The sequence below is a fragment of the Dasypus novemcinctus genome, chromosome 6 (genome assembly GCF_030445035.2).
Source record: "Dasypus novemcinctus isolate mDasNov1 chromosome 6, mDasNov1.1.hap2, whole genome shotgun sequence".
In the NCBI taxonomy this organism is placed as follows: domain Eukaryota; kingdom Metazoa; phylum Chordata; class Mammalia; order Cingulata; family Dasypodidae; genus Dasypus; species Dasypus novemcinctus.
This window is the reverse complement of record NC_080678.1, coordinates 116,353,558-116,366,867: the sequence shown is the minus strand read 5'-3', so window position 1 is coordinate 116,366,867 and position 13,310 is coordinate 116,353,558. Positions and strand designations below refer to the sequence as shown.

General features: G+C 42.4%; 1 protein-coding gene and 1 long non-coding RNA gene across 2 annotated transcripts in view; one reads left to right on the top strand and one right to left on the bottom strand.

Annotated features, from left to right (window-relative positions):
- The window catches only part of LOC131278811 (putative zinc finger protein 487), a 56,078-nt gene extending 46,211 nt beyond the window's left edge, over nt 1-9,867 (bottom strand). Inside the window, 3 exon segments of the mRNA XM_058299287.2 lie at nt 5,851-5,886; nt 8,300-8,359; nt 9,599-9,867. Of these exon segments, the coding sequence (XP_058155270.1) occupies nt 5,851-5,886; nt 8,300-8,336 (73 nt within the window). The 5' untranslated portion in view covers nt 8,337-8,359; nt 9,599-9,867.
- On the top strand, nt 9,002-12,681 carry LOC131278815 (uncharacterized). Its single transcript, XR_009186244.1, has 2 exons — nt 9,002-9,109; nt 10,662-12,681. It is a non-coding gene; the product is annotated as an uncharacterized lncRNA (long non-coding RNA).
- Nucleotides 12,682-13,310: the final 629 nt, after the last annotated feature.

Below are 13,310 nucleotides of genomic sequence, written 5' to 3'. Positions count from 1 at the left end.
GAGAATCAACAAGAACACCAAAGGGTAGGTCACAGATAGAGAAAGGATGAGGAGCAAGGGCTGAGCTTCGGGACTCTCCAACATCAAGAGGTAGGAAGAAGAGGAGGAGCCAGCAAAGGAAAAGGAGCAAGCAATCAGAGAAGGAAAATTAAAAGAATGTTGTATTCTGGAAGCCAAATGAAGAAAGTTAAATCAGAAGGAAAAAAGTGATCAACAATGTCAAATGCAGCTAACTGGTCAAGCAAGACGAAGCCTGAGAATTCACCACTGGATTTAGCATTTAGCGACGTGGAAGTCACTGCTGCCCTTGACTAAAATATTAAGAGTAGGACAGGACTAAAACTTTTAGTTCCTATCAAGATGCTAAATTAGCACAAGTGCAATCCAGAGAAATGTAAAGAAAGAGAGCAAAGCAAACAGAAATCCTGGGTGCCAATGTGGTTATTTTTGAACTGTCATGTGTACAGCCATGGCTTTGGCCTGGAGGTGTAGGCAGGTATACTGATAGACAACATTGTTTTTTCCCAAGCTTTCCCTGGAACAAAGAGCACCTGCTCCCACACCTGGGGATGAGAAAAGATGAGCTGAGAAGGAACTGAACTTATATCATATTCTAAAGGATAATTTCCCTAATATAAAGAAATGCAATCAATAATTTTAAAACTTTCCACAAAGAAAATCCAGATCCAGATGAGATCACTGGTGAAATTTTAGGAACAATTAAAAAATAAATAACATTGGTCTTACACAAATGCTTCCAGAGAATAGAGAAAGAGAAAACACTTAAGATGTATTCCAAGGTTAGTATAAAATTAAGATAAAATCTGACAAAAACATAGGAAAGGAAAATTACACTTTATCTCATGAATAAAGACAAAAATTCTAAACCAATAATCATGAATTACATTTTTTTTTAAACATCAAAAATCAAGTTGGATTTTTTCCTGGAAAATAAGATTGGTTTAACATTTGAAAATCAAAACATTAATAGAGGGAAGCGGATGTGGCTCAACTGATAGAATGTCCGCCTACCATATAAGAGGTCCAGGGTTTGATTCCCAGGGCCTCCTGGCCTGTGTGGTGAGCTGGCCCATGAGCAGTGCTGCCATGCACAAGGAGTGCCGTGTCACACAGGGATGACCCCTGTGTAGGGGTGCCCACACTCAAGGAGTGCGCCCCACAAGGAGAGCCACCATGCACAGAAAACGCAGTCCACCCAGGCATGGCACAGCACACACGGAGAGCTGATGCAGTAAGATGATGACACAACAAAAAGAGACACAGATTCCCAGTGCCACCTGACAAGAATGCAAGTGGACACAGAAGAACACACAGTGAATGGATACAGAATGCAGACAAAGGGGGGTGAGGGAGAATGGGAGAGAAACAAATAAAAAAATCTAAAAAAAAAAATTAGTAGAATTACCTCAATTAATATGTCAATATTATTTAATCCATTAAAAGAATAAAGGAGAAAACTATATATTCATCTTAATAATAAGTAATGCAGCATCCCTTGGATGATAAAAACTCCTTGCAAACTAGGAAAATAATGAAACTTCCCAAAAAATATGCACCAAAAAAATTACAGCAAAAATCACACATAATGATAAAATATTGAAAAGTTTCCCTTGAGACTGGGAAGAAAACAAGGACGTACTACTTCTAGTTCATGGTATATTAAAACTCCTAGGCACTGCAAGAAGGAAAGAAAAAAAAATAAAAGTTTAAGGACTAGAAAGGAAGCAATTTCCATCTATTAATAGATAATTGCATAAGTAGAAAATCCAAAATATTCTACAGATAAAATAATAAAATTAATAAATGGTAAAGTCACCGAATACAAGGTCAATATACAAAAAAAATCGGAAAACGGACTTTGGCCCAGTGGTTAGGGCATCCGTCTACCATACGGGAGGCCCGCGGTTCAAACCCCGGGCCTCCTTGACCCGTGTGGAGCTGGCCATGCGCAGCGCTGATGCGTGCAAGGAGTGCCGTGCCACGCAAGGGTGTCCCCCGCGTGGGGGAGCCCCACGCGCAAGGAGTGCACCCGTGAGGAAAAGCCGCCCAGCGTGAAAAGAAAAGAGCAGCCTGCCCAGGAATGGCGCTGCCCACACTTCCCGTGCCGCTGACGACAACAGAAGTGGACAAAGAAACAAGACGCAGCAAATAGACACCAAGAACAGACAACCAGGGGAGGGGGGGAAATTAAATAAATAAATAAATCTTTAAAAAAATATATATATATATACAAAAAAATCAACCACATTTCTACATACAAGCAACACACAAATAGGGAAAAAGTTTTCAAGTACCTATTAATAAATCTAACAAAAGAAGTACAAGGACTCCACATGAAAAATTATCAAACCTTGCTGAGAAAAATTAAAGACCTAATAGAGAGAAATACCATGTTCATAAATTGAAAGGTCAATATTAATATGACCTATACTATCTACAGATCAATTTGGTTTTCAAAGCAATACCAAATTCCAGCAAGTTTTTGGGGGAGAAATTTATAAGATGATCATAAAATTTATGTAGGAATACGAAGAACTTAAAATAGCCAAAGCAATCTTTTTTGTTGCTGCTGTTGTTTTACTTTTTACTTTCAGGAGGTACTGGGGATTGAACCTGGGACCTCATGTGTGGGAGGCAGGTGCTCAATCACTGAGTGACATCCACTCCCCCAAGCCAAAGCTATCTTGAAAAACAAAGGTGGGGAACTTATATCCACAGATATGAACACTTTTTTTTGGTATGATTGCATTTATTTGAATCGCCCAGAATAGGCAAATCCATAGAGACAAAGTAGATTAGTGGTTGCCAGGAGCTAGAGACAGGGGCATGGTTAACGGCTATGAATGGATATGGGGCTTCTTTCCTTTAATTTTTATTGTGGTAACATACACACAGGATTAACATTTCTCATTTTAAGTATACATTTCAGTGATATTAATTACATTCACTAAGTTTTGGTAGTGGATGGTGGTGATGGTAACACTGGGTTGGCTTTTTTGGGGTGATGAAATGTTCTGGGATTAAATAGTGGTGATGGTTGTACATAGCTGTGAATATAATAAAGTCACTGAATTGTACACTTTAAAAGGGTGAATACTTGGATATGTGAATTATATCTCAAGAAAAAAATAATGGCATTTGCATAAATTTAGTTTGCCTACTTCTTTACATTCTGCAGAGAATTTGGGATATGGACAAAGTCTCAAAAAATTATAATTTTTTTCCTCTGACCTAGTTCAGACATTGACGTCAAATGGAAGGGCAAGGAGAAGGCAGAAGGGCAGGTCTAAGACTGCGGTGCCAGTAATTATGGTTCTGAAGATATTATGTGAAGGGGAGTGAAAAGAACACTTGAGCTGGGCCTACAGTGGACCTGGCTCTGCTAACATTCCAGGCTTCTCTCTGCCCTCCAGCCACCACCACCACCTTGCATCATCTGAACTACTGCAATTACCTCTTTCTTTTTCCCTTTTTTTTTTTTTTCAAGTACCCAGGGGCCAGGGATTGAACCCGGAACCTTGCACGTGGGAAACCGGTGCTCAACCACTGAGCCACTTCGGCCCCTAAGCTGAAGTGTTTCTTTTCATGTTTGCTTGGTTTTATCATTTGTTTGTTTTTCTTAGGAGGCACTGGGAAACAAACCAGGACCTCCCATATGGGAAGCAGGTCTCAATTACTTGAGCCATATCAGTTCCCTGCAAATGCTTTTCCTTTTTCAATATATTTGTACATTTAATAATTGAAAATATAGACAATAACTTGAAAAAGAAAACAGTTGAATAAAAACATACATTTCTCAATTAAATGTACTGGACACATAAATTTTTTTAATCATTCAATATGTTACACATATTATTTATGTTATAAAGCTACAGTAACAGGGGCTGGAAATATTGGCACAATGCTAGACAAAGAGACAACTGCAATAGAACTGAGAATCCAAAAAGAGACCCACAAGTAGATGGCTACCTGATTTTCAACAAAGACGCCACTGCAAATTTGAAAGGAATGTCTTTCAATAAATGGTCCTGGAGGAAATGGATAGCCATAGCTCATATCAAAATATGTATGTACATATGTATATGTGTATCTAAGTATACATACGCATATGTGTATATGTATATAAAATACTTTAAGATGTATCATACTTAAATGTGAAAGTTAAAACATTCAAATTCTAGATGAAAATAGAATTTTTGAGTTAGGAATAGGTAAAGTTTTTTTTTCTCCTTTCTTATTTATTTTTTTAATATTACATTCAAAAAATATGAGGTCCCCATATACCACCAACGACCCTCACCCCACTCCTCCCCCCATAACAACAATCTCCTCCATCATCATGAAACGTTCATTGCATTTGGTGTAAAGTTTTTTTAAACAGAACATAAAGAGCACACAGAAGTAAAGACTAGACTAAGAGCACATAAAAAAAATAAATTGGACTTCATTAAAATTCAGAACAAGTATCAGACTCAAAGAAGATATTTCCAATACCTCTATCTGACAAAGGACTCATATAAAGAATATATAAAGATCTCCTACAAGTTAATATGGCAGAGACAAACACCATTTTTTTTTTAATAGGCAAAAGACCGGAATAGATTTTTTTTTAACCAAAAATCAGATAAAGATAAAATAATGGCCAGGAAATATATGAAAGCATGTTTGATACTATCAGGCATCAGAAAGATGCAAATCAAAACCAAAATGAGCTCTTCTGTCACTTATTGAACCTGTGGTTGGTGCTGGGGTTGGTGTATACTCAGGAGACTTGAATCTCTGGACTGTCCATGTGCCAGCTGGGCCCTGAGCCTCAGCAGAGTTTCAACTCTTACTCTCTGGTTCGTTGGATTTACCCAGATCAGCTAACAGGGAGGTGAAGATGGTCAACAACCACACAAGGGAAACGAGAGTGCCTACAACCACAAGCAGAAGAACTGCAACGATCATCCATGTGGGATCTAAGCCCCCTCTCAATATAGAGGTGGACTGGACATCACCTCCCAGGGGCCACAGGATGGAGGAACAAAATATGGATTAGAGTGGACTTACTGATACTCTACTATAGAACTATTGTGACTAGTAATGGAAGAAATTGTAGCATTGTTATGGAGAAAGTGGCCATGGTAGTTGCTGAGGGCAGAGAGAGGGAAGAAGAGATGTAATGTGGGGGCGTTTTCAGGACTTGGAGTTTTCCTAAACGATATTGCAGGGACAGATAATGGACATTATATATCCTGCCATAACCCACTGAATGTACTGGGGGAGAGTGTAAACTACAATGTAAACTATTATCCATGTGGTACAGCAGTGCTCTAAAATGTATTCACCAATTGCAATGAATGTGCCACAATGATGAAAGAGGTTGTTGATGTGGGAGGAGTGGGGGGGGGGTATATGGGAACCTCGTACATTTTTTAATATAACATTTTTTGTGACCTTGTATCTTCAAAAAAATACAACTTAAAAAAATGATGGGGGTGGGGGTGGGGAGTGGGGTATATGGGAACATCTTATGTTTTTTAATGTAATATTTTGTGTGATCTATTAACTTTAAAGAAGATAATTAAGAAATAAAATAAAATTTTTTAAAAAAGAACGAAAAAAACAAAATGAGGGGAGGAGATGTAGCACACGTGGTTGAGTACTTGCTTCCCATGTATGAGGTAACAGGTTTGATCCCCAGTATCTACCTAAAATAAAAGAGAGAGAGAGATACCACTACACTCACAAGTTTGGGGGGGGGAGGTGGAGGGGGAGGGGAAGGGGGTAGAGAGAGAGAGAAAGCCTAAGGCCAGATGTGACTCAAGCAGTTGAGTACCTGCCTACCATATGGGAGGTCCCAGGTTGGGTTTCCAGTGCCTCCTAAAAGAAAACGAGGAGACATAGAGAGCACACAATGAACAGACACAGCAAACAGACAGCAAATGCAAACAATGGGGGGAGGAAATAAATAAATTTAAAAAAAAAAAAGCATCACCAACAAAACCAAGTGCTGACTAGGCTATAGAGCAACAGGATCTCTTGCATATGGCTGACTATATCATTTGTATCAAATAATACAATTACTTTGGAAAATGTTTGGTGGAATCTATCAAAGCTAAGCATATATATGTGCAATAAGCCATCAATTCTACTTCCAGATTTACATCCCTCAGAATCAAATGCACATGTACACCAAAGAACATGTGCAAACACCCAAATTACAAACAGCCCAAATGTCCATCAAGACTAGAATGGATAAATTGAGGTATCGTCACATGATGGGGGAAAAAACCTCCTGCAACATGCAACAACATGGCTATCTCACAGATGTAATGTCGAATAAAAGGAATCAGACACAAAAAGAATATCTATTGGGAAGCAGATGTGGCTCAAGTGACTGGGCTTCAGCCTACCACATGGGAAGACCCAGGTTAAAGCCTGGTTAAAAAAAAAAAAAGCAGGCCTGCCTGGCAAGCCAGTGCCCACACAGCAAGCTGAGTGCCCGTGCAGCGAGTCAGTGCCTACGCAAGTGAGTCACGCAGCAAGGTGATGATGCAACAAAAGAGAGACAAAGAGGAGAATGAAGGTGAGGCGCAAGAGAAACCAGGAACTGAGGTTGCACAAGCGACAGGGAACCCCTCTCCATATCAGAGGTCCCCAGGATCGAATCCAAGTGAATCTTAGAGGAGAAAAAAGAGAAGACCAAAAGAGAAACAGATACAAAAGATCATACAGCGAATGGACATAGACAGCAAAAAACAGCAGGGTAGGAAAGGGGAGAAAAAGAAAAAAGAAAAAGTATATTTTTTAAAAAGAATATATATTGTATGATTCTATTTATATGAAGTTTAAAATCAGACAAAATAATATATAACGATAGAGGGCAAAATAATGGTTACCCTTGAGTGGCAATGGGGGAAGTAAGGTCTTGGAGAGAACACAAAATAGTTTTCTGCCCCATATCTTGAACTGAGTGACAGCTATCTATGTACAAGAAAAATTTGTCAAGTAGTTCACCTGGGCCTTGTGCCCTTTAACTCAATCAAAAAAACAAAAATTAATAACTTGAAAGTAATAAAACTTGATCACTGGCTGTGTAGCAGGTAAAAGACATCCATTAGGATAAATGCCATTCTTCACTTGGATGACAGGCTGGTTGGTGATCATATTGGATGGGAAATAAAGGGAAAGAGTCGGGGGCTATAATACTTTTATTTGAATCGATGGAGTTTAAAGAGCCTTTGGATACTTACAGAGATATACAGCAGAGTGGTGGCCTTTAGGGTCTAAAAGTAGGGGAAAGACAGAGCCAAGCAGTCCGGCAAATAATGCCTTCCCATAGAGGCGAATCAGGGAGAGTAAGGATGAAAGAGGATCAAGAATGGACACCTTGGGAGAAGCAATTAAGAAAGGCACAAGAGGAAGATAGCTCCGTGGAGAGAAGTGAAAAGAAATAATCACAGAGAGAGGAAAAAACCAGAAACCAGCCAAGACAACACTCTAGGAGAGACTGGACATGAGCACCAACTGGACAGAAAGCTCAATTAAAGCAAGCACTAAAGTATCCACAACCTTGCCATAATAAGGTCACTGGTGTCCCTCATCAGACAGATCCACAAAGTGAAGCAGTTTAAAATGCCAAAGGGAAATGGGAAAACATCTGCCAGAACGCACAACTTGAAATCTATCTCCTGCACCATGTATACATAATATTTACAGAGATTATCTGAAGGTGATACAAGTCTTTCTTTTCAGAGATATTCTAAATTCTATGCCTGGCTCAACTAGGACCATCAGAAAGCAATCCACGGGACCAAGGTGTTTTGGCCCCTGGAAACCTGGATTGGCTGAGTTCACCTCTGACACAGTGCCATGCTTCCCCTGAGGATCAATGGCAGGCTGCAGGCTGCGCTGATTTCAGGTACTCACTTAGAAAGCATGTCTATGTTACCTTTACAAAAACCAGGAAAGGAACATTGTCTAGACTTCAATGCCAAGAGCTCTAAATGCCTCATGAGGATTTAGCATGATTTCTTTCCATGGTCAATGCAAAGCACATCCCAGATAATGTCTGCATTATTGCTATGCCCTGAAAAAGATCAGACAAATCAGCTATAACATCATAGCGCCTATATAGTTCTGTATTCCACTTTGTCCTGATATTGATAGCCTTCCGTGTATTATTCCTGATGTTAATTTCCATCCATTTCTGCATTCCCATTCTCAACTACAGACCTTAAAGACCTCGTACAAGACACAGTAAACAAAGTAAGGAATAAAATAAACAGCTCACCTGAGATCTGTCCATTTTCTGCTGCTCTGGGAAACATGTAGAGAATAATGAAGGGGGGAGCTGGGGAAGAAAAAAGAAAGAATGAGACCACAAGAAATCTAACCTGCCTTTCCCCTCCTGGATTCTCTTGCCTAAAAAGCTCCACCTGCCAGGTGAATAGAACGCCCTCCCATAGGAAAATGTCCTTTGGCCCTTCTCTATGTTGGTAGCAGTTTCTCCATCTTTTGACAGAAACCAGTTTTGATGTAGTTCAGTGGCTGAGCGCCTGCTTCCCATGTGCCAGGTCCTGGGTTCAATCCCTGGTACCACCTTTAAATAAAAATGAAAAGAAAAGAAACTGGTTTTTTACTTAACTATACCAGAAAACCTGACTGCACATTCACCCTCTTGGACTCAGCAGTTCTCATCTTTCATGTTAGGCAGAAATTGGCAATCCAGGATGCCCTTCCCCCACGACCTTCTGAGCCCAGGAGTCAGGATGGAAGCAGCATCTCTCAGCGCCCCGTCTGCTAAGGGGCATGGAGCCAGGCCCCCTGGTCACCTGCAAATAGTGGGGCGTTTGAAAGGAGTCGAGGGCAGTTAGGGAGGCCTGAGAGGAAATTCCTTAGAGTAGGTGGCACTTCTTTTCCACCCCCAGACCACACCCTCTCAAATCCTCAAATGAAGCAACACTTCCTGGGCAGGCCGGCCCCTCTGCCTTGGCCCCAGCTCACATGTCTCTTCTGAAATCTGGCTCAAAGCTCCTATTATAGTTTGGGGTGGCTTCTGGATGGAGCTCAAGGATTGCAAATTGCTTCTAGCCATTCACAGGTAGGTTTCGCTTTCTCTGGCTCTTCTGCCTCTGCTCTGAAGCTCTGAGGGTGGGCCATCTTCCAGGTGGGATTTCTCTTCCTAAGGTTCCCTCTTGGCCGCACAAGAGCTGCTTTGTTCCCAGGAACCAGGACCTGGGCCTAAGCGACAAAATTATTTGAGTCGGAACAGGTATCAGAGCTCCAAACCTTGGAGCTCTCTGACCCCAGGATCTCAGGCTAGTCTTTCAAAAAACGCAAATAAACCCGGACCTCTGGGGATACACAGACTGGCCGGTTCCGCTCAGGCCCAGAACCCTTGGATAGTAGCGCTCTGATAGGACACCAAGGACCTAGAAACACAATGGTCACATAATGAAACAGAGGCCACATCTGACACAGGACAGTGCCGTCCTTGAGCTCCTGCCCTGAAGCACACAATGCTGAGTTTGGGTAGAATCGCTGTTTGGAAGGAGGAAACGGGAAGGGAGGTCGCCGTGGACGCGCTCACCGGAGCCCGTCCCCTGCGGCTGGGGGCTCCGGGGGAACGCGCTTCGGCCCTCGACTTGTGGCAAGGGACTCTCCCGACCTCCCGGTGGGCGAGGGCTCAACGCGACACCTCTCTGAGGCACGCAGGGTCCTTCCGGAAAGGGGCGGAGGGCATAGCGAAGAGCACCCGAAAGAAGCCCGAGAGCGCCCCGCGGCGGCCTCTCCTGAGAGCCCGGCTCCGCCTCCGGCTCAGCCGCAGGGCCCTCTCCAGCCTCCGCGAGCTCTTCCGCGCATGCGCCACCCCGCTCGCGCCAGCGCCCGCGCCAGCGCCCGCGAGATCGAGCGAGATGGTGCATGCGCAGAGGGGCCTTACCCGTTTCCGGCGCAACGGGGACCAAGGCCCATTTCCCGTCAGCCCCAGCGGCTGATTGGCGCCCTGGGCTCGGCGCGGTGCGGTGTGCGGCAGGGACTGCCAGGAGCCCGCAGGGGCCGGCAGGGGGCGGCAGGGGGCGGCAGGGGCCGTCAGGGAAGCGGCAGAGGGCGGCAGGGGGCGGCAGGGAGCGGGCGGGACCCCACGTGGAAAGCCTTATTCGGACTCTATAAGCGGAAAGAGCTGGAAGGAGGAACAGCGCGGTGACAGCAGGGCTTTGCTCCTGGCAGTAAAGCGCACAAGGCTGGTGGGGTAGCAGAAGTAGTGGAGTTGATAAAATATTGTAAAGCTAGTATAGTGTCTCATGCACACCAACTGAAAGGATCCTTCCTTGTATTAGAGTTTTCTAGGGAGACAGAACCAACAGGTAATATGTGTAAATATTAGAGTTTTATATGAATTGTCTCAAGTGACTGTGGGATGCACAATTCTGTAGGGCAGGCTGGGAACTCTGATGAAAGTTTTTCAATGAATTTCCCAGGCTGGCAGAAATAGAAATGGGAGTTCTCTCTTCTGGCTGCTAAAATCATCACATCTCCTTTTTTATATTTATACTTTTTTTTTTTTCTAGCCCCCTCATTGTTTTTGTGCTGGCTCTCTGCTTTCTGTGTGCATTTACTATGTGTTTTTCTGTGTCTGCTTGTTTTTTCTTTAGGTGGCACTGAGAACCAATTCTGGGACCTTCCGGAGTGGGAAAGAGGTGCTCATTCTCCTATGCCAAATCAGCTCCCGGTCTGCTGCATCTCTTACTGTCTCTCCTCTGCATCTCTTTTTGTTGCATCATCTTGCTGCGTCAGCACTCCTGCACAGGCCAGCACTCTTGCACAGGCCAGCATGCCATGCAAGTCAGTTCTCTTCTTGGGCCAGCTTGCCACTCCAGCCGGATCACCTTCACCAGAAGGCACAGGGGATCGAACCCTGCACCTCCTGTATGGTAGACTGGAGTCCCATCGCCTGAGCCACATCTGCTTCCCATTACCTCTCCTTTTCAGGCCGCTGACTGATTGGCTCAAACTTCTCTCCTCATTGAAAGCTATCTCAGTTGATTGTAGATCTAATCAGCCATAGATGCAATCATCTTACTGATTATTTAAGTCCATGAAATATCCTCACAGTAACAAGGCAAGCCAGTGCTTGCCTTGACCAAACAACGGGACACCATCACCTGACCAAGTTGACACATGAGCTTATCACACACACTCCTGTAGTTTACTTAGTCTGTTTTATGAGAAAATTTTCACACAGCCTTGTCACTCTTAAAAGGACTGTATACAACCTTTTAGCATTTCACAAAAAACGCGATTTGAAGGGCATAAGTGTTACGTAGCTTGTTTCAGTAAACAACTATCTTTTTCTTGGTCAAACAAAACCTGGCATTTTCTTACAAACGTTTCAAATAGAAATGCAATAGAATTCAATGAGCAATAGATGTATTCATACCTTACCTAGAGTCACCAGTTGTTAATATTTTGACATATTTTCTTTATTTGTATATACTAATTTTTATTTGTGCTGAGCCATTTGAAAGAAATATTAAAAAAAAAAAAGCTGTACTGGACTGTGGGAAACAGGCAAGGATGACTTTATTCATAGCTACCAAGGAAGGGGAGAGAGAGTAAACCTCAACTCCATTGATAAAAAGGACAGCAAGCTTTTCAAGGGCTGCGTGTGGCTTGGAGGACGGTAGAGGTTTGATCTTTGACATTGGCAGTAGTTTAATGAGAGTGGAGTTAGGAGCACTTGGTTAGATTGTTTTACTCTGCAGTAATTAGGCCACCTGTCATCTGTAAGAGCTGGGACAGAGGAAGGGAAGAGGGGGAAGGAAGGGCCAAGGTTGATAGCTTGGAATAGCTAGTATCTGAACTTGTCTTTCCCCTCCTTTTTCCCCTGCAGTCTGAGTTGTTTTTCTCTGCAGTCCTTCAGTTGCCAGATAAATTTCAAAGTAGTCAGGTTGGAGGAGGGAGACTGTAGGGGCATGCAAGGAGCAAGGCCGGCAGCCTGTTCAAGAGAAAACCAATCTTGGTCAATAAATTGCAGACATGATGACACTTCAGCCCTAAATATGTCATCATGAATCTTTTACAATTAAGGACATATTCCTTCATAATCACAATACCATTATCACACCTATAAAATTGAACAGAAATAAAAAAAAAAGTCTATCAAGTTCCTGTTCAAATTTCCCCAGTTATCCCAAGAATTTCTATTACAACACTTTTATTAAGATGTTTGAAGTTATTTTAAAAAACAGGATCAAGTCAAGAATTATACATTAAAAAAAAAAGAATTATACATTGTACTTGGTTTACTTATCATTTTACCCTTTTTAAATTCCAAACAGTCCTCACTCTGCTACCACTGCTTTATTTTTTTAATAAAATTTTTATTAGAGAAGTTGTAGGTTTACAGAAAAATCATGGAGAAAATACCAAGTTCCCATATACTTCCCTCCCATTATTGACATATTGCATTAGTGTGGAAGCTTTGTTATAATTGCTAAAAGAATATTATAATTGTACTATTATCTATAGTCCATAGTTTACATTAGGGTTCACTGTTGGTGTTGTACAGTCCTATGGTTTTTTGGGGCTATTTTATTTTTATTCTAGTAACTTATATACAACCTAAAATCTCCCCTTTTAACCACTTTCAAATATATAATTTAGTGCTGCTAATTATATTCACAGTGTTGTGCTACCATCACCACCCTGCTTTGTCTTTTGTGACATTCCTTTATCTTGTTCAGGAGGACAAAGAAAGTAGAAGGTGTGCCTGAGACATTGTGATTTGACAAAGTACAGGGAAGTGCAAAAAAGAATAACAATGTCACGTCAAAAGGGCATCAGACCTGGAAGCGGACTTGGCTCAACGGATAGAGCATCTGCCTACCACATGGGAGGTCCACAGTTCAAACCCAGGGCCTCCTCGACCAGTGTGGAGCTGGCCCACGTGCAGTGCTGATACACACAGGGAGTGCCATGCCACGCAGGGGTGTGCCCCAAGTAGGGGAGCCCCACGTGCAAGGAGTGTGCCCTATAAGGAGAGTCGCCCAGCGCAAAAGGAAGTTCAGCCTGCCCAGGAATGGCGCCACACACACAGAGAGCTGACACAGCAAGATGATGCAACAAAAAGAGACACAGATTCCCCATGCCACTGACAAGAATGGAATTGAACACAGAAGATCATGCAGCAAATGGTCACAGGGAGCAGACAATTGGGGGGGGCAAGGGAAGATTAAATAAATAAATAAATAAATAAATAAATAAATAAGAAATCAGACCCAATTTGAAGTGGCTCCCACTGG